The sequence below is a fragment of the Antechinus flavipes genome, chromosome 4 (assembly GCF_016432865.1).
Source record: "Antechinus flavipes isolate AdamAnt ecotype Samford, QLD, Australia chromosome 4, AdamAnt_v2, whole genome shotgun sequence".
Taxonomy (NCBI): domain Eukaryota; kingdom Metazoa; phylum Chordata; class Mammalia; order Dasyuromorphia; family Dasyuridae; genus Antechinus; species Antechinus flavipes.
Genome location: NC_067401.1, coordinates 193,865,536 through 193,887,882, shown reverse-complemented (window position 1 = coordinate 193,887,882; position 22,347 = coordinate 193,865,536). Strand labels below are relative to the sequence as shown.

The window sequence follows — 22,347 nt, the reverse complement described above, 5'->3', positions numbered from 1 at the left end:
TAAATGATTTACTAAGTAGCCAGTCACTGTGTTAAGTGATCAAGATACAAAGAAAGACTAAAACACAGTTTCCTGATTTAAAAGAAATCAAATCTTATAAAGGAGACAACAAATAATTATGTACACAGAAGATAGATACTATCTAGAAAATCCAAAATGTCTGAGAAAAGACACTGAGTAATTTAGGGGGTAGGGACCAGGAAAAGCGTGCTCTTCAAGGGTATGGGGAGAGAAGCTTTAGGTATGATATATATAGAGAGAGAAAAATTGGACCAGAAAAGGCTTCCTGTACAAGAGGGATTTATCTGAGTCCTGAAGGAAACCAGAAAAGTTTAAAGTTAGTAGTGAGGAGGGAAATCATTTTCAGACAGGGGGATAGCGAGTAGAAATGCACAAAGTTAAGACTATATAAAGCACAGCAAGTCTGGAAATAGAACTGAATTGTAGAGTATGTGCACAAGAATAGGAAAGGGAAAAAATAGGAGAAGAACTAGATTTTAAAGACCTTTTGATACTAAACAGAGGATTTTTACATTCTATCCTAAAAGTAATAGCAAATCAGTTTACGGAGTAAAGGGGTGACATGGTCAGACCTAGCTTTAAACTTTAGGAAAATAATTTTGGCAATTAAATGGAAAATGAAGTAGGAAAATATTTGAGACATGCAGACCAATTAGAAAGCATAGAAAGTGTCTAGTTGGGAAGTAATGAAGCTTGCATTATGGAAGTAAAAGTGAGTTGAGAGCATACTGTCAAGGTAGAAATGCCAAAGATTTGTCACCAGATTACATACATGGATTGAGTAAAACTAAAAAGTTGAGGACACTAAAGTTGTGAGCTTAATAGTAATAGGAAAGCTGAGATTAGAAAATTTTCCTACTACTGAGTGAAAAATAAATGAAAAAAAACATTTAGTAGGTGCTTACCATGTATCAAGCACTATGGTAAGTGCTAGAGATATAACTAGAAAAATGAGACTTCCTGACTGCAAGGAGCTTAACATTCTAAATGGGGAAGACAAGATATAAATACATATAAAAGAGACAAATGGCAAGGCCCAAGGGTCCTTTAGAAGAGTAAGCAGGTTAGTTGGTAAACTGCAGTGTGGAAATTATAATAATCTACCATAATATATATTATAAGGGAAAATGTGGCACTTCATCTTATCAGAAAGACAATAGTTCGTATCTCCCTCTTTCTTCAAGTTGTCTTAAGAGGTAGTAAATCAAAAAGGTTGGAGAGATCTGACACTATGCTTGAGAAAGGGGGAATGGGCTCAAGGATAAGCGTGCACTAGAAGCTCTGGGGTTCCTCTTGTGGTGGTAGGGAGAAAGGAAAAGTTAAAAGAACATTATCAGGAAGGTTGAGACGAAGAGCTTCCTACTGAGCCTACTTCTACTAGGCTCTCCTACTGAGCCTACTTCTACTAGGCTCTCCTACTGCTATAATAGTACAAAGTGAATAATCATCAAAGAAATCCCAAAGATACAAAATTTAAAAATCTAAAACACTGTTGTCTACTTTGGCTGTTATGTTAAATCTAGATTTTCTGAAACTATGAAAACTCTTATCTACTTTAACAGATAGACTAAAATCAATGTTCATGACCTAAGACTCAATGGTCAAAACAGTAGTTTTTACTCAAACTTCAATGCTCCTCATAAAAAATTTTGTAAAAGCTAAAAAATAGCCTCTCACTTTTGATCATCTTAACCCACAGAGATAACTCTTCTTATTCATTAAATCTTATTTCATTTAAGTCTATATAAAGAAATAAGTATGCTACATATTGTTCTACTTGAGGAAAGTAAGAAACTAAAAGAAATGCTTTACAAGTAAAACAAGGGAGCCACAGGCATTAATCTGTGAAGTCCCTGAGTCTATGCAATTCTGGAGATACATATTATTCTTTTTTTAATTATTAAAGCTTTTCATTTTTCAAAATATATGTGTGGACAATTCTTCAACATTACTCCTTGCAAAACCCCATGTTATAATTTTCCGCCTTCCCCCCACGCCTTCCCCTAGATGACAAGTAGTCCAATATATGTTAAACATGGTAGAAATATGTTAAATCCAATATATGCATACATATTTATACAATTATTGTGCCACACAAGAATAAAAGTGAAGCAAAACAAAATACAAGCAAACAACAACAAAAAGAATTGTGAACCACACTCAGTTCCCATAGTCCTCTCTTCAAGTGTAGATGACTCTCTTCCATCACTGAACAATTGGAACTGGTTTGAATCATCTTATTGTTGAAGAAAGCCCTGTCCATCAGAATTGATCATTGTATAATCTTTTTGTTGCAGTATATAATGATCTCCTGGTTCTGCTCATTTCACTTAACACATGATATTATTCTTGATAAAGGACCCTGCACACTTAAAAAATATGAAAAATAGTTTTGCAACTATAGAGCAGAAGCTACTTAATTCACTACCCCTTTCATTCCAAAGAATCATTCGTGTTTCACCAGCTATTGTTCTGATTGGAAAAGTCCATTGGGAAGCAGACTTTTATAGGATGATCACAGAAGTATAGCTGTTCCTACATGAGGGCTTTTTTAATCTTGCTTTTCTAGAATGACTTCCAGAAAAATAAAATAAATATGCATGTGTGTTTGTATGTGCATGTGTATCTTTGATTTATTTTGCATATATATATGAATGGAATGGAATGAATGGGACCAGAAGGATAGACTATAGACCTAAAGATTGAAAGGTTCTTAAATTTTAATCTCCACATTTTACAGATTAGGAAATTGGGGCCTAACAAGACCAAGTGATTTGCCCAAGGTCACAAAGGAGTCAATATCAGAAGCTGAATTTTGAACTCAGGTCCTACAACTTCAGAACCAGTACTCATTCCCCTGTACTAAACTGTCTAATATATGACAGAATATAAACCCTTTAAAAATATATCTGACTGTATATTACTGTCACCTAGAATAATGTCAATTATAAACCAAGCATTTAATCAATGTGTGTTAAGATTCAGAGAGAATAAAAAGCTGGTATGTAGTCATTCTCCTCCAGTAAACCTCCTTCAAGACCATGTTTATGGAAGAAAAAAAATCGGAACCTATCAAAAACCTATCTAAATTTTTTGCCTTCTAAATGAGAGGGAGAAGGGTGGGGGAAGGAAGAGAATTTGGGATGAAAAACAGTTTTTAATTTTAAAAAAATGTAAGAGTTAAAAGATCTGAGAACTCTAACACAAGAAAGAGCTACAGTAACATTGTGAATTGAAACCTGAATCAGTAAAGAATTCACTTTCTTCTAACATATATCATTTAAGATAAATGCATAAGAAAAGTAAATGTAAAGAAAATGCCTAAGCAACACATGGAAATAGAAGTGACATTGACAAGCACAAAGAGCAAAACATATGTAAATAATAATGTGAGAAATTAAAAGAAAAAAAATCCTTCAGATGCAACATTAACTACCAAACAGCCAAAAGTCTTTAAGCTGCTATGTAATTACTTATACTTTAAGAAATAATGTAACAAATAGTGACTTAGCTTTTCACTGACCCATTTTCATTACCATTCTTTCAATGGTTCCAGCTCCCCCTACTGGCTTTGTGTACAAATACAGAGAAGAAAACTCAATATGGCTATAGCCAGCTATTTAGAAGGGGGTAAAATGCTAGCTCGTTCTATCTATCTATCTATCTATCTATCTATCTATCTATCTAAATTAAATAGGTGTCCTATTAATCAATATCTATCTATCTATCTATCTATCTATCTATCTATCTATCTATCTAAATTAAATAGGTATCCTATTAATCAATATCTCATCTCTAATCCCAGTTCCCCAGACTCAAGTCAGATTTAGAAAAAAGTCTGGACCTAGGCAGGGTCTGTAGGTCTGAGATGGTCAACTCATCCAACTCCAGCTTGGGAGCCACCACAAAGCCAGATCATTCTAAACTCAAATCTTAGGTTTGTGAGTTTGCAATTGGAGGGCAAAGAAAGAAGAGTCTATTTCATTATGGCAAACCTCTTTCTCCCACGAAACCACAGAAGGCCTATTACTCTGGAATATACTCAAAGAAGGAGGGTGTCTAAGGTGATATCTTTGGGCACTATTCAAGCCATCCTCAACAGCAAGAAAAAAATGCATTTAATTCCAGGATCAACAATGTGATCTTGGAAATACCCCACAAATGGCAAACCACCCTAGAAGAAATAATATGGAAAGAAATTTTAAGAATAGCAACAGGATTCAATTTCGAGTAATACAAAGAGGTAAAAGCAATGGTAACAATGAAGGCAACAATGAACAAGGAAAACAAGATAGAAAATAAACTGCATTCTTGATTTCTTTACTCCAGAGTTCCAAGATGAGAACAGAGAAAACACAACTTTTTTAGCCAGAATGTGAGGGACAACACTAGATAAACGAAAACATAAGCATCCATGTAAGCATCCTAACAGTATCAATGAAGTCTCAAGATAGTTCAGCTTAACACAAATCCCAACCACATGGGTAATCCCTAAGAGCAGATGGAGCCTAAGACAGGATACTCCATACAGGCTGGAATTAATTCCAGTGGACTTTTTGTTGTTTCTTGATGTAGAAATGACTCTAGAAACCCTCTAGACAAAAAAGTAAAAAACATTAGCAAAGAACTCAAATTCTTGTTAGAATAAAAACTATTTTCATTTTGTTCCTTCCTTGTTTTAGGGGGAAAATGGCAAAACGTTAAGAAGTTATCTCATTGGATTGAAATCAGGAACATTCCACCTCTTGATATAACCATGAAAGTTCCAATCAGAGCAGGAATTGTCACTACAAAAGAGATTTATAAATGAAGAAGACTCACACATTTTAACGGAGATAATAGACATAAAGGAGATCAGTTCTAGGGAAAATGGCAAGACCCAGGAGTCCTTAGAATGAAATAGAGGAGACAAATCATATTGGGGGAGAAATGTCACTTGAAGTTTAATTTTAATACTATAAGATTTTATTAAAACATTTATTGTGTGCAAATGTGCTGGATTTTGAGAAAAGCTTTCTCCCAAATTACTCTTTCGTAACTCTCAAGAATACCAAGCTTGGATTTCCAATAAGGGCAACAAGTAGACAGGAAGACTTTCTACCCTGGCCCATCTCTCTGCTTTTTCCAACCACCCTCCCACTTTCTTTGGGTTTAAAAACAAAACAAAATAGGTACACACAGGCCTCACTCCAGATGCTTTCACAACGGTTGCTTCTGCCTCCTTGGTCATAGATTCTCGGTCAGAAGACTTTCCACTGGTCATGCTATCTAATGAGTGGCAGGAAATGGCATTATACAGAGCTTCATAGGGACCTTCCTCCTGTGAGTTCATGTCAAAATCAATGATCAGCTCATTTACTGCTTTCTCCACATCACCTGATGAGGAAAAAGAGAACAGAAAAAGGAAAGAAGAAGAAAACACAAAATTAAGAACTGCAATGCCTCCAAATGAAGAATTCTGATCTTGAAAAAGCTACATAATTTTGATGCCAGTTAACCATTCTGGTCCTTAGGACTAAAAGCAAAAGAGTGTTTACTTTAAAATCAGAGGGTTCAAAACTCAGAGATGGGATGTCAGAAATACAATATATTTCAAACTATTCATGACCAGAAACCATCTCTACAAAACTGTTAACAAATGGTCATTTTGCTTCAACTTGAAATTGTTCAGTGATAGCAAACTCAAGGCTTTTCCCAGGTAACTCACTCCCCATTTTGGGTAGGTCTGGTTATTCAGAAATTCTTTTTTACATGGAACTTCAATTGATTATTCCTCCTTCTTTCTGGGGTTAAGTAAAATAAATCAAAACCCTCTTCCACAGGAAAGTACTAAACATACCTGAATTATCATGTTTGCCCCTTCGGATTTCTCTTTTCCACGCCTAACACCTACAATTCTTTTAAATTAGCTGAAGAAATTCTTAACCAGTTCAATATAGTAAACTTCTTATTAGAAGTTCATGGAAAAGATACTGTTGAGTCTCTTGTATCTTTACTCATCTCTCTGACACAGGAAATTATTTTTGTCTTTTACTTCTCCATTTTTCTCATTATGTGTTCCTCTATCTAACTAACTCTTAATGCTGAACAGAAAAGTGGATTTGGTATTGGAAGATCAAAGCCTCAGAATTTCCAGTCCTTCTTCCCAAACTGCTACCCAGCACTATTTCCTCTCCCACTTCCATTAGATGGTAAGCTCTTTGAAAGTTAGGAATGTCTTTCCTTTTCTTATATGTATCTTCCACATTTAACTCAGTGGCAGCCACTTAATAGGCACTTAATAAATGTTTGTTGATCATTAATTGATCAGATGATGAATATTTTTGGACATAGAAACTATATGATTTATATAAGCAGAGGGATCATGGGATCATAGATAAAAAGGACTGTAGAAACGAACTCTGACTTCCTAATTTCACACATGAAGAACTAAAACTGAAGAAGTAGCAGACTGTGGGAGAGCAGTTCAAAATGTGAAAAATTTAAAACAGGCCAAAAGATGCCTTTATTAATGTTAAAGGATCACAGACAACATAAAAAATGATTTAGCAACAGGCTATGAATAAAGGCTTTTTTTTTTTTTTTTTTTTTTTTTAAGGTTAGAGGGAAGGGAGGAATCTAGAGATTTAGAAGTTATGGACAGACCTAATGAAGAATGGTGTGCACATTATGTCTATCTGAGCAACTTGATGAAACAGTTGAATATGTCATAGATATGCTAAAAAGACAGTCTTAGGAATTTGGCCTTGGGATGTGTGATAAAGGCTGACAATGAGAACAGGAGAGGCTCCTTTAAAATTTACATTATCCTAGACAATAGAGATGAGATGGACTGGTTAAAGTTTACATCATTTCTATACTACAGCAAAGACCAAAAGAAGTTGCATTGACTTACCCAAAGTTATATAAATAGTGACAGAGAGAATATAAAAATCTAAACTTTAAATCCAGCACTTTTTCTGATGAGTCAGATATTTCACAAATGCTTGAAGTATTGAATTTCAGGCATAGACTGTCATCAGTCATATATATATATATATATATATATATGAAAAGAAGACAGAACTACACATCTATCATTTTGTTTTATGATAGAAAGTAAGCTCCCTGAGATCAGACATAATTTTTATCTTGTCCTCCAAGACTTTGCATATAGTATTATTTAATAAATCTTCATGGAATTGAGCTGTTTTCTCTAAGGAGAATGATCACTAAACTAGGAATTATAGTTCCTATAATTCCTATAGTTCTATAATTCCTAGAACCAAAAAATGTTAATAAAGAACCGAAACCCCAAATAAATGAAATAATAAGAAACATCCAGCTAACATAAATTAGTTCTAATATTGGATTCCTGGAGAAATTAAATAGCAGGTTATTAATATAATTTGGGGATTTTGTTATTAAATCACACTACCTTTCCCTTTGAAATATAATAAGAGTCCCAACAACATTAGTGATAGGATATAGAATACAGAAGCACTGAACCTCCAAAATATATACTGGGGTTCCAGGACTCTCCTATATGGTCTATCAAATGTTGTGGTAGAAGTTGAACCCCCCCAAATTTATTAGGGTTACAGGCCAGTGTCACAAAGTGTCTCAAAAGAATTTGTAGGCCTAGATCATCTCCAAATCAAGAAGCAAAGATCTTATTATTTATTACATATTGGCTGGCAGGCCTAGTTCCAAATAGGAATTTTAGTCATTAACAAAGGGAAAGATTTGGGCTGAACTCCCTAGTGAAACATGCCATTAATAAAGGGATGCCAAAATACAAGCTAAGTCCTAATGAACTAGCTATAAGAAGAGGAAAGACACATAAGGCAGGCAAAGTTCCTAGAGAATTTACTGCCATAAGTTTCCTAATGAACCTGCAAAGAAGTAGGGTACTTGTAGGTTATTTTATAGGAAGTTAACATCATAACTGATTGCACACAGTTAACTGTGGGTCGTGATAATTTTGTCAATGCAATGAATTCCACAAAAAAAATATAAGATGAACCTGTTAAAGCTCCTTCCTGCTTGCTTCAGTGGGTAGTTGTGAAATTTCAACTAGGTAGGGCCCTTGTTATAGGTCGTTCATTAGGACTAGATTAGTTGCTTTTCCTTTTTTTTAGACTACCTGCTAGATCAGCAGAATTCTGAATACTACATAATAACTCTTGAATCCAACAAGGCATCTTTTAAAAAATCATTTATCAAGGCATTTTTAAATATCATTTAGGCAAAACAGAGATGTGTGGGCTAGATAATAACAGAGTTAGGTAGTTCTGAGACTGGTTGAAGAGCCGAATCAAAAGATAGGTGACAGATGGAAGAGTACTATTAGTGAAGTATCCTTTATTTTTGCTTTTCTATTCAACATAAGGTCATAAATTTAGAGCTAGAAGGGACTTTAAAAGCTAGCTAGTTAAAAAAACAAAACAACAAAAAAACCTTTCATTTTACAGATGAGGACATCAAGACTCAGAAAAGTTATGAGGCTTGTCCATCTAGATAACAGAAATAACCCAGAACTAAGATTTGAACCCAGGTCCTCTGAGTCCAAATCTGCATTTCCATTGTATGCTGTCTTAATAAGAATAGGTAACATTTATCAGATTTGTGGATTTACAAAGCTAGGCATGATCAATATTATGTTGGACAGAAGAATTTAGACACAAAAAATCAACAGACTAGAACAAAACAAAAAAAATATAATAAGGGCACACATAAAGTATTTACATTTGAATTAAATGCTTGTCTTCCATTTATGAAAGCTTTGTCTTTGTCTTAAGTGACATTTCAATGTCACCTAAGTAATTATCCTTATAAAAAAGAATTATCCCGATAATGGTGGAGAGGTAGAATTTTCTGTATTACAATACAAAGCCTTAACTTATTTAAGAGATGTAGCAATAGTTTGTTTTTAGAAATACTTATAAGTCAAGTGGCTTGGTAATTATACAGCTATCTTCACAGATTTATAATTGCCATAGCCACTAGACTGTTCAATTTGAAATCAATCAGGTACTTCCGTAATCATAATTGCTCAGAATATTTTAAGCAAATACAATCATAAGCTTGATATTCTAAAACAATTAACAATAATTAGTTGATAGAATGGCCTGGCAATGGGAGATATGTATTATCCTTTTTTGAAAATCTACCTATCTGAATACAGGGATATGGCCTAATAACTTGTAAAGTTACTTCTTCTTAGTAGCACTGATGACAGCAAGAAGTATTAGCTAACTTTTCAAACATAATTTTCCTCAAGTGCAATCCAACCTCAAACACTTGGATTTTGTTATATTGTCTTTCTAACCCTTCCTTCCCCAGCAACTTCTCCCTATTCCCCTACCCCAAGCTTGACTGAACACAAACATCCATCCTAGAATAAATGGAAGTAAGTAGATCATATATTAATTTTGGGAAACAAAGTGGGCAAAAGAGAGAGTGCCTGAAGAACTGTTCCAACCTCACACAGCAACAAATCTGCTCAGTATAAGTTCAGATAAACTATACATTAAGAAATGTATCCTGAAACTAAATAAAGCATAATTAACAGTTCCTTAATAGAATGAATACTGGTCACCAAAAACCTATTCCTACTGTATAGACCTGGGGATTCCAAACCAGAGAGAGAAATTTTATATTCAGTTCACCCTAGGCAGCCTCATCTGGAAGATAGAGCCATGCTCACCTTGAGACTTCAGGGATGATGAGTCCAAATGAGGGATGAAAGATGGCTGTGCTCTGATAGGTCTGTCTTCTTCTTTTGTACTTCTTTTCCCAATCATGTGTTCTACAAATATAGGGAAAAAAAACAACAAAAACAAAAAAGTTGGGACATATAGGCTTCTCTATTTACCACTCTGTTCTATCCTCAGTAGCCGTACCAGGAGTACTTCCTTCTCCTCCTTCCCCACAAACTGACCTTCAATAAATGCTGCTATCTGCTGACTCTTCTGGGAAGGAAGCTCCCGTACAGTGTCTAGTGCAGTTAGCCCCCGATTATCTTTTATATTCACATCAATTCCTAGAGATGTACACAGAAAGAAGCAGTAGAATGAGAATTTTCAAGACAACTTCAGACACAGCCAGATTTGAGGTCACTTACATCAAACTTCCAGCAGAAATATAGTTATCTTCTAAAACCACTTAATCCAGCTATCAAAAACCAGATCTTACACTTACACAGTCAAACAAATGCAGACATACATGTACTGGGTTCAACTGCAGCCAGTGGAAATCAACCCCCTCCTGAGATGCTGTTCAGTCCCGACCCTGACATGCCGAATATAAGAGCACTGCCGACCTCTCACCTGCAGCCAGCAGGATTTGAACCACATCTGTCTTGCCAAACAAAGCAGCCTCATGCAAAGCACTGCCCTTCTCCGTCTGTAAAGCAAACAAGAACTCAGTGCAGAACCTAGTCAGAAATTGTGATCCTAGAGATTAGCATGGGTTTATATGAGAAACAGAAATTCCAAATGATTAAAGCCAACAAAGGGGACACAAAAGAAAATACACCAAACACACACACACACACCCTTTTTATAATCATCTCTTGTAGTTTTCTCTTTTTACAATATTTATTGTAAAAATTTACAATATTTTTATTTATATCTTTGGTCCTGTGAGAAAATACAGCAGTTGGTCACATGTGAGATCCATCAGCTCCACTCACTTGTCTAGCTACATATATCTCTAACGTCCACAGTATAAGGATCATGAGGGAGAAAAGTGCTCAAGGAAGATTTGGGTGCAGAGAAGTGAAGTCACCTCCTCTTCAGCTGTAATTTGATCCATGTAAAAACTACGACATTGGCATTAGTAGTCTGAAAGAGGAGTATATAGAAATAAATTTGGAGTTTTATTGCACACTGACGTGTAGAGAAGCTTTGAAGATACTTTGCTATGTTACATAGTAACAACATGAATTTGCCAAGAATGGAGAGTTCTGAAGTAGAAAAAAACCCCACAAAACTTGAAGCTATATTATCATGGTTACCTGATAGTTGCTATCCATCCCAGCATCCAGAAGAACACGGACCACAGCTTTGTGGCCATTTCGCGCAGCCAGGTGCAGAGGAGTGTGTTTCTTAGTGTTGCAGCTTAAGAGGTTGGGGTGAGCATTGAGCAGCATCTTCACCACCTCCAGCCTCCCATATAATGCAGCCAAATCCAGTGGTGTCTCAAATTTGTTATTGCGCATGGTGGGATCAGTTAGTTCCTCCAAGAGGACCTTCACCACCTCCGTGTGGCCATATTGAGCTGCACAGTGGAGGGCTGTCTCGTTGTCATTATTCTAAAGTAAAAAAGGAGAGCAGCATAATCAGGTAGACTTAATACATGGACAAAAAAGCATCAGATGGAAATAACAGTAAAACTATTGAAGTTTAAATGAAGAAATGGCAAAAATATTTCTGTAACACATTGATTTGAAAATATTTAGTAGGTGACTGCTCTTCTTCTGCATAATAAATTTATAATTTAGATAAGAGTGTTACCCATTAAAGTGGTCAGTGTGGCCTGGGGAATGTATCAGTTCCTAATGAGTAGGCAGATATCAGTTTCTCATGAACTCCTTAAAGCATACTGACCACTCTAATGGGAGACACTCTTACCTAAATTACAAATGCCCTAGTGCAAAAGAAAAACAATTGCCTACTAAGTATTTTCACATTGATGGGTATGACGAACCATCTCTTTCTCATATTTTGTGCAGAATCAAGAAGATAGCATACACAAAAAAGGAATTCTACAGAAATCTGGTATAGGTCAAGCACAATAAAATCATAACTATCAGTTCAATTTAAACTTCAATCAGCTTTACAATACAATACTTATCTAATGACAAAATTTGGATTCTCAATTTGTCAGCCATCCCATTTATCTTAATCACCAGCTTTTATAAAAAGGCATTTTCATATGGCTTCTAGCATGCAAACCAATTATGAATGTCAAGGATAGAAACCACCTAGGAAAACAGCCTCAATCATTTTACATATCAGCCAACATCCTTCCCCCACCTCCCATCAAAGAGAGAGGGGAGGGAGACACCCAAAATGGGGGATGATGACAGGAAATGATGCTAAATGTAAAAGGAACTCAGGAGACCCCTGACTACTGTACTGCTTCTACTGGAAATGCCTAAATCAATTAAGACATGCAATATCTGTAATTAAAATAGCAGTGCAAAAAACAGTTTATATAGAAGATACAATCATACTTTTCAAAATTATTTGCAAGGTGCAAAATATACAAATAAAATGTTTCTCTATCAATTCAAATCCAGACTGATCCCTCAACTCCAATTTGACTTTTATTTTAATGAAAGAGCATAATCAAAGGAAAAAGGAAGAGGGTTCAGAAGCATTTATTGGCTACTATATTCAGAAAACATTATTTGTTCCAAATGTGTTGCAACTTTTCTATTTTCTTACAATAAAAAAATACACAAACATACATTGCATAACTTAAGATGTGGAGAAAAGGAATTTCCATGTAACTTTTTAGGAACATTTAGCAAAGTCTTTGGATTGATTTAGGAAGAATTTAAAAATTTTATCTAGGGGCTTTCCAACTCTGTGAGACAGGCAAAACTTTAGAAAAGAGAGTATGGCTAAAAACATCAATATTTTGCACCTTTCAAAGTATAAAATTAAAGCTTTCTACAATTGCTTTAATTCTATTAATAATGTTAAATTTTATTCTAGGGATTATCCAAAACCATGCATGCAACTCCATCTGATTTTGATCTGGTATTTGACTGCATCATTTTTTCCTGCTGCATTATCACCCAGAAGCATCTGGAGCTGCTAGGAACAGGGCCACTGTGACTAAAATTCACTAATAATCTACAATAAGAAAATCAGAAAGGAAGAAACAGTAAAAGCAGCCATAAGCAGAAGTAAATGCACACAGATAAATATAAGGTGCAGAGAAAGCAAAACATTAAGCTTAAACAGGGCTCAAGTGAGGTTGCTGTTGGACACATACTTCGATCATCATTACCAATCTCTGTCAATGACAAAAATAGTCTTCCTCTCAGTACATGAGTGCTCCAAAGTCCAAAGTGGGAGGGGAGGGAGGGGAAGGATAAGGAGAGAGGGAGGGGGGAAAGAGAGAGAGAGGGAGAAAACGCAGAAACTGTGACTGTGTGTGTGTATGTGTGTGTGTGTGTGTGTGTGTGTTTAACTACTAATGGCAGCAGCACACCTGCCTTCAGACACAGCAACTACGGGCCCATCTGACTTATTTCTGCTCACTCATCATGTGCCACTCAGAATAAGACTTATAGGAAGGCCCTAATCTTTCTAAAGCCCACCCAAGTTCCTTTATTGCTTCTTTCTATCCATCAGCTGTCCCTGCCTTACCATGCCTGGCAGTTCACGTCTCCAGTCATAGACAGTAATTTTGACTTCATGACTTTATAATGAAATCTATTTCCTGGATCACTCTTCTTCAAATTGGCAAATACAAAGTCCTCTTTTACAAAGAGAAAGTACAATCTTCATGTAACTTGTATCACATGACTTCTCTTTCATCAAAACAAAATAAACACAAACTTTATATAGCTTGACTAGGGAGACTTTCATCAAGGAAAGTCCATACATTCTAGAGGAAACAGGGCTCTTTTATTTACTGAATTAATTTTTGTTTGGTTAAACACATGTCAATTGCCAATCAATTCAAGGCAAGTATAGTATAAAATCATTCAGCAAAGAAAACTAAAATCTCTCTTCTACCATTGTTTGCAGATGAACTGATGCTACCTTTTTCTTAACCCTCAGTACTCACCCAAGTTGCCTCAAGACTGCCAAACAACAACCAGGTCTTATTTACCACAGGTAGAAAGCAACTTGCATTTTCTCCTTCAATACCAGTCAATGAGACAAGCAATAACAGCTCTTTTCTTACAAGATATAAAGCAATATTCTCATCCTCCAGTAAAAAGGAGATACCTGATACCTCTGATCAAATGCTCATTCTTTCTCTGCTCTCTTTATATCTGAATCGGAATGTCCTTGTTAGTGTGTGGAATAGAGAGAGATAAGGTGAAGCACTTACAGGAATGTATAAATTCTTTTTCTGTATTTTATTTTCATTATTTCTGTGTTTCCCCTATGACCTGTATAATATGTGCAGGCTCATATTTACTTGAGCCTTGGCCAGCTATAAACATATTTACTTAACCTGAGCTGATAACATTTATTGGTATTGACATTTATCGATATTTAGTCTATTAGCAGGACCATTATCTGCTTGATTAAGCCTGAAGGCCTGATTTTGTTTCCCAGAAATCTCAGAAACCTTCCATTCTAATCTCCCCAAATAGCAACAACCAATTAGATACCCCCCCTCCCCTTCTCAATGCTCTCTTACTTGTGATGTAATCTCTTGTATAAAGGCTATGTATCTTTACTACTTCTTTAGCCCTCCTACCACACGCTTTCTCTTTCTTATCTTGCAATGGGATGGCTCATCCTCCGGAGGTTTTCAATAAACAACTTTTCTGCCTTCTACTGAGTGATCTCTGAGTAATCATTTTGGGTAAGGGTCTTCTACATCCCTCACATTAGTAATACAGTTTCTCCTTTGGAATAAAAGAGTCAGCAAACCATTTAAGTCAGTCAAGCACCAAGAACCCAATGAGAATTAATAAAAAATATAGGCGTGTGAAGGATCTGTTCCCTAAAAATAAGCATGCTCAAAAACCACTAAAGGTCACATCCTAAGTACTAACTTCATACTCTAAGACAATCAAAGAATCAGCAAATAAAAAACTAGAAATAGAAGTTTTAACATGGGATCAAAAAGAAAGTAAAGCACCATAATTTCTAAATTATTCATTATAAACTTCCTATTTCTACCCATCAACCACCTGAAGACCACCTTTTTATCTGCCTAACTGTAACTCGGTATTTGGAAAAAATAGATAAGATAACATGAACTGTATAGATGCATGGTATAAAAAACCATGCATCTTAGCATTTGATGAACCCTTTTCCCTCAAAATATAAATTCTATACATGACAAACTCAAATTTAAAACAAAAACAGGTCAAAATTAGTTGTCTCTGCTTACTGATCAAGAGAGGAAACATAAAATACAAATAACATATGTAGCTAAGAATTATGTGAGGGCATTATCACAGTAGTCATTCATAGAAGAATATACATTAACAGGATCTCTTCTCTTTTGAGCACATAAAGTATGACTAAACTTACAAATTAGTGTCACATTTAGGCAAAGCTTTCTGCAATCAAAATATTGAGGGGCAATTTGTCACTAAAACAGTGATGAAAATAACTAGGGAAGAAGAGAGGTTTACCATAGAGAAGGCAAGGTAAAAAATCTGAGGGGCTGTCCTGTAGAGAAAGATGATTTTTACATATTGCTCTAGGGAACACAATTAGGATTGATAGATTACTAGAAGACAGATTTCAGTTCAACATAATGAACTTTCAAATAATTAAAATACCCCAAAATGGAAAAAGCTACCTCTTGAAGAGGTAAATTCCCCATCAATAAGAGATTCAAAAGTAAGTCAAATGATTACCTATGACCAGGATTCCTAAATCATGTGGGAGATGGAGGAAATAATTTTGAAGATACCTTCCAATCCTTAATAATCTGTTATTTTAAAAACATAGTTCCTCTAGATGATAATTTTAAGACATTCTAGTCATGATAGCATTGCTTAAAAATCAGTTCTAGCTTCACATAGTTATTATCATTGTTAAAAAGTTTTCTTCTGGATATTTGCAAAACAGGCAAAAAAATTTGCAAAAAAAATTAATGTTGAGCACAACATTAATGTTAATAAAAATTCCATTTGCTTCAAGAAAAAATTAGCATCTTCATCTTTACAGGCAAATATCTAGAGCAGCAGTGTCAAACTCAAAGAGAAATAGAAACCACTAAATTATACATAAGCATCCCTGTGGATCATGTTTTAAAATGTAATGTCAGCTGTTTTATTGTAGTTTTCTTTATTTTGTTAACTATTTCCCATTACATTTTAATCAGGTTTGTATCTCACTCATGTGAGCTACATGTCTGACACCTCTGCTCTATACAAAATAGCAAATTGATTCCCAATAAGATCAAATGGGTCACTGAAAAAAAACACAGGCATAAGGCAAGAAAGTTATGTTTATGAGCCAGCTTAATATCGTGTAGGTAGCAAATCCATCTAGATTTATTGCCCTAAAACCAATAGGTAGTATTCTATCTTTCAAAGTGCAATTTTTAATAAGTATATATAATAAGTAAAAAATTGCTTCTTAAGTGTGATAAGGTTTTAGTCAAGGACATGCTCTAACTCTTAGTTTTTCATTAACTAGGCTCTTCTTTAGTTGTGCAGGCCAAATCAAAGTCACAGGAGAAAGTATTTTCAAAAACAAAATTTTTAAAACTTGCCTTCAATCATATGCATTAGTAGCCAATAAAGCTAAAAAAGGAAATACTTCTAAATCCCGTTTTTCTATCCCTGGAATAAGGTTTTCTCATTTAAGTGTACCATTTTAACAAAGTTCTGCCATGAAAATTACTACATTCCCAGATTCTTATGAGAAATGACACTTTATGTCCAAATTGTAAGGCCAAATCTCAAAAATAGTTAAAACAGTAGGTCCTTTCCATTTTGAAAATGGAAGTGTCTTTCCAAAGTTGTAACTCGTGTGTATGTGTAAGAAAAAAATCTACATATCCTAATAATCTTCATAACAGTCTTGATCATAAATTTTGAGCAAAATTTCAGCACCCTTAATGGGTATCAAGAAAGAGGAGAGAGAGAGAGAGGGATCATCAATATTGAATTACTCCTTAAGGAAATGAAAACATGAAATTTACTATTATCTCCTTTGAATTATAAAAATTATTTGTTGCTTGCTTTCCCTTCAGAAAATTAATAGGGAAAAAATAGAAGATAGCTACATAGGTAACATTATGACTCAACCAGAGTTTGGTTTTTTTCTTTTACACAATAAATCTCATGTGAAATAAAATCTTTGGTCAAGCAGAATTGCTATGACTGAAGAAGCTGAGGCTCAAAAGGAAAAAGCCAGAGAGACTCCAAATGGTAAAAAGATAGTCAGCTGAGCGTGACACTCTTAAAACCACATCCCATCATAAATCAGTAGACTCATTACTTGCTTATAGTCCGACAATAAACTCAATTAAATATGGTAAGTGTCTGAGAAAGATACTTTCTCTTCATTTATTTTCTGTCTGCTGATAGCCTGATCAAGTAACTTAAGAAATTTTTTTGATCTACCTCATCAACTGTTCAGCTTTAATGGCGATTTGTAAGCTATTTTTGTGCTTTTTTTGTGGGTCAAGAATGACTAAGCAAAAAGAAAACAAAGAATAGGGACAGAAGATTGAGTCTTAAAACCAGACACAAATGTACACTTAATAAAACAAGATCGAAGTAGCAAGCGGGCAAGATCTTCGAAAGAAATATACATGGCCTTTTTCTCCTATCCCCACCAAGAGCCACAGATAAAGCATCTCTCACTTTGGAAAGAAATATGGCAATCAGATCCCAAAAGGACATGAAGAAAAATGTACTCATGTTCCAGCAAGTAAAAGCTTCCCACTATTTGTGCTTATTAAGAACATTAATTTGCCTAATTATCCCTTGAAGTACATGGATGTTTCTAACAGTAATTTTAGAAACATAGCATCAAATTAAAGAGTCTGTGCCCTGACTCTTCCCCAACCTGTATTGATTTTAAGCTTTTCAGATTTTTCTTTAAAAGTAGACAATTTTACTGGTGATGGTTTGAATTTTAAAAATTGTTTTACTATCCCCAGAAACAATATAGAAATAGACAGGACCAGAGCAGTCATCAGTCAGGACGATGAAAATTGCCTGAGAGTGGGAGCAAGAGAGCGTAAGATTGGGTGCAGCTCGGAGCAATGATGCAGAGAAATCCTGTCAGTTAAGTACACACCTTTGCATTGATATAAGGATCAAAGGGGCCATACTTTTTGAGTTCTTTGATCTCAAGAGCATTCTACAAAAAGGAGAGGGAAAAAAAAAAAGTGATGATAAAATGGATGATAAAATGGATGAAATACAGCAATAAAGCAATATGTAGCCCCAAAAGGGAAACCACATTCACCAAAGTACCTTGAAAAGAAATCACTTGTGGCACAGCAACTAAACCTTTACAGTACTTCACCTCACTACTAATTACCCCATCTGAATAGGCAGTTAACTGAAACCATCACATTAAAAGTTCTAAACAAATCAAAGTAACAACCACTTAATTGACTTTTTGCATTTGCAAAGATTATCTAAATCTATCACATTCCCCAAGGAATGGTAGAAATTTCTCTTAAATACCAATCCTACTCTAGTGCCGATCTGCCTGACAGATTTTCATAACGTGGAACTGGAGTCTCATTCTTCCAAGATATTCCACCAGCACCTCTCATTACTACCCACCATGGATGATCAAAGTAGGATGAGGCTGTGACATAGATCAGGATTTCAAACTCAGTTAACTTTACCAGGATCCAAATTTCAAGATAAAAATCAGGACACAAAAGGAATGCAAAGTTAAGAACATTTCTTAAATTAGAGGCATTATTCGCGTAGCCCTTTAAAAGTTGAAAAAGAACAATTAAAAACAAACTTTCTCCTCAGTGTCTTTTGGCAACAATCAGCCACAGGGGCTAAAGCAGCATAATGAAAGTTATGCTTTTGTTAACCACAGTCATTTCTTAAATGTTAAAAAAGAAAACAAGGATTAAATAAATATTGATGACCCACCTAGATACTGTACTCTCAAAGGGAATGGGAAACTATTAACCACATATAGGCATCAAAGAAACAGCTAGATGACCCAGAAGATAGTGCTGGGCTTGGAGTCATCCAAATTCAAATCTTGCCTCAGACACTAGCTATGTGACCCTGAACAAGTCACGTAACACCACTCAGTCTCAGTGTCCTCATCTGTGAAATGGAGATCATTATAGTATCTACAGGATTGTTGTGGGGATCAAAATAACATGTCAATATATATTATTATTTCAATATAAAGAAAACTGAAAACACTTTTAAATTTTCATGTGCCTATGGGCTAAGATTCCTTCTTATAAATTATACCACATCCCTAACAGCTTAGTATAACCCTATAAGGCCATATTTGGAAGACAGTGTCTTGTAAGTTTGGTCCTACGCAGGATGAGCCTCTGTCAGCTTGGGTAGCTTATTTGTGAGGAACAATATCAACTTAAATGCTACTGATTAACAATTTCTTAGTTCAGTTGAGGGACTTGGGAAAATGGGGATGAATGTATCTCAGTAATTGGAAACAGTTTTATTTAAATTCTCAATAACCAAGAGCAATAATATCCTCTTTCAAACAGTTTCATGAAATAGAGAAAAGGCAAGAAGAGTAGATAAAGAAAGAGATGTCAAAAAGATCCACATGCCAAAAGGGCACTCCTTTCTCCCAATTTATACATATGCCTGCATAACTGCAAACTGCTACTAGGATAAGATTTACCAACAAGAAGTAGCATGGGAGAAAAGGGAGTTAAAAAGAAAACAATGTGTCCAGGAAGAATAAACCAAGACTAAGGCTATAGAAATAAAATGGCGCCCCACCACTACCACATTATCGTATAGTCAGATTACATGAAAAGTCTTCTTCTGACCTGTTCATTGACTTTGGTGTGGGAGGGTCCTTGGTGGATGAGTAATCGAACTATCTGAGCATCCCCTTTCCAGGCTGCCAGGTGAAGAGGGTAACAGCCTTTACAATCAGCCACATTGGTCAATGCATCATTCCTTAGAAGAACCTCCACCACGTCCCTGGAAGGCAACAATATCTGATAAGCTTACATAATTCAAAACTGTCTTTCCTGTATTACCAATATTTAGTTGACACAATCGCCTTCATTTCCCTTTCATTCAAACAAACTACTCACACAGATGTAGATAGGATAATCTAATTTTCTGGAACCATATTGTCTGAATCACTCCTCCCATTTATCTTGGCCTTTTTTAACACAATCTCATTTCTACTCATCTGAAAATGTTTCAGATATGTTTCCTTGTCTGTGCCTTGAAACCACCCCTCGCTTGTGATACTTTAAAAGCACTCTAGAATAGAATTTACATAAAGGAAGTAATGTAAAAACCCTTGGTACAATTTAATATATTCTTCAAGGCAATTATCCCCTTGTGTTGAATGCAGAAGGCTAGGAGTAGGAATTAATTCAAATACAAGCTAAACACATATGGCATAATTTGAATACTTGGAAAGGGGAAGTTAGCTTTCTTCTTGGTGACACTATTAATTAAGTAAATACAAATGTATAATTATCCACCATACACATTAAATCAGATAAAGTCTTCGCTGTAAGTAAAAACCACCAACATTAACACAAAGCATGACATAAATGAACAATCCTAAGGAACTAAACAAGGATAAACTATGTTCTAAAATGGAGAGATGATACATGTGTCCCCTCTCATCCAATTGCGGGGGAGGGGCATATAGTCTATTTAGACAGAAGGCTCAATAGAGGTTCTGTTGTATCTTGATTAAAAAAAAAAAGAATAGAAAGAGAGGAAAGGGAGAAAGGAAGGTTAGAGGAAATTATCTCATGTAATCAGAATGAAGATACAGAAACCTATATAAAAAAGGAATGAGAGGAGTTGATTCTCGAACCTCCTCTGATTTAAGTCATAGGACAGAAGAACATACACATATGCACACAGACATACATATATGCACACATGCATGTAAGTGCACGCACACACACAGAGTTGGATACAGAAGTACATTTCACTCAACAGTGGAGGAGGAAGGGAAGTAAAAAAGACGGAAAGGATTCTAAGCAAAAGTCTAATAAAGTATGGACAAAAATATTCATAGTTAATAAAACCTAATTTTTTTATCAAGTACTCCAAGGCTCTACGCTAATTGGATCACCACCAATATTTAAATACTTTCATTTCCTATTATACTGTTTGTACTTGGCAACTTAGTAGAAAACACTTACCCATTATCTTCCAAACATGATTTTCTTGCTTCCTTTTCAGAGTCAAAATCCTTTTTTATAACTGCCTAAAATATTGTCCTCTTGAAGCAGAGTTTTGAGATATGAACAGGTATAAATGGGGGAAATTTGGGAGAGAAAGAAGCACACTATAGCAGAAAAGAATACAAGTCTTACAGATAGAAATCCTGTTCTGAATATGATTCCAGAAGTTACAAGCTGAAAATCACTTAACCTCTCTCAACTACAATTACCTCAACTACATACCAGGAATAACAGATGAAGTGTATGAGAGTCAGAAAGAGTCCAATTTGGCTATGTCATAGAGTACAAAGTATGAGATAGGATGAAATCAGGTTAAAAAGGCAATTTAGTGCCTAATGTGAAAAGAAAATGGACAATTAAGTTAGGGAGCTTAGACTTTATTCAGTCAATTGGGTATCATTGACAGACCTGGAAAAGATACAAAGTCACAATGACTTTGACATCCAGGATAACCAGATATCTGAGCAAGCAGCACCAAGTTGCAAAAAAAGAAAAAAAAATGCTCCTTCGAACAATTTTATAATTTATGACATGAAAATAATATATTTCAAATACATTCAGTAGAATGAAGGCTATATGTTATTAGAAGATGACTATTACTATATTAACTTCAGGAAGAGAATCTCAGAATTGAAAAGGTCTCTAGAAGTAGTCTAACTCACAATATGTGGAGTTTTAGTCTGCTTATATTTTGGCAAAGACTTCATTGAGGTTCTCTCCAACATTATGTTAAAAATAAGAGAGGTCTAAGATTAACATTTACCATTCTTAGAGAGAAAACAGAAGATAGCTTAATTCGTTCACAAGGAAAAGCGGGAAGAAGAGAAAGGGAGGGCACCCTTCTCATTTTTATACATGTGGGCAAAGGAGAATGGTGATCCAGAAGACCTATCTGGTGGCAGTTATGAAGAATAGAGGGGGAGAAAGACAGTGAGACAGACAGAGACAGAGACAGAGACAGTTAAGAGGGAGAGGGAGAGAAGAATGGAGAGAGACACATACACAGAGTGGCACCGAGTATTTATTAGATTAGTCAAAGCAAACAGTAATGAGGTCCTATATGAGGGTGCTGTTAATATTGAGATAGCAACAAAAGAATCTAAAAGAAGTGAGGTAAGCCAGAGATATTGTAAAAGTAAAATCAACAAGACTTGGAAATAGACTGAATAGGTCAGATGAGAAAAAGGCAAAAGTAACAATGAGATATGGAACATGATTGAGTGGTAAGTGCCAAAATAGAAAACATGGGGAAACTATGGGGAA

The 22,347-nt window shown here is 35.3% G+C and overlaps 1 protein-coding gene across 5 annotated transcripts in view; it reads right to left on the bottom strand.

The window, feature by feature from the left end:
* ANKS1A (ankyrin repeat and sterile alpha motif domain containing 1A) overlaps nucleotides 1–22,347 on the bottom strand; it is a 205,469-nt gene that overhangs the window by 128,592 nt on the left and 54,530 nt on the right. For 3 of the 5 annotated variants that reach the window (XR_007953469.1, XR_007953471.1, XM_051996444.1), the window contains exons 3-9: nucleotides 19,690–19,846; nucleotides 17,976–18,038; nucleotides 11,021–11,317; nucleotides 10,332–10,407; nucleotides 9,944–10,045; nucleotides 9,710–9,811; nucleotides 5,201–5,397 (exon numbers count right to left, since the gene is read on the bottom strand). Coding sequence is in view for 1 of the 5 variants with exons in the window: in XM_051996444.1 (XP_051852404.1) it covers nucleotides 5,201–5,397; nucleotides 9,710–9,811; nucleotides 9,944–10,045; nucleotides 10,332–10,407; nucleotides 11,021–11,317; nucleotides 17,976–18,038; nucleotides 19,690–19,846 (994 nt within the window). In the remaining 4 variants the exon portion in view is untranslated. The remainder of the gene's footprint in view (nucleotides 1–5,200; nucleotides 5,398–9,709; nucleotides 9,812–9,943; nucleotides 10,046–10,331; nucleotides 10,408–11,020; nucleotides 11,318–17,975; nucleotides 18,039–19,689; nucleotides 19,847–22,347) is intronic. The other 2 variants (XR_007953470.1, XR_007953472.1) reach the window with 1 other exon arrangement.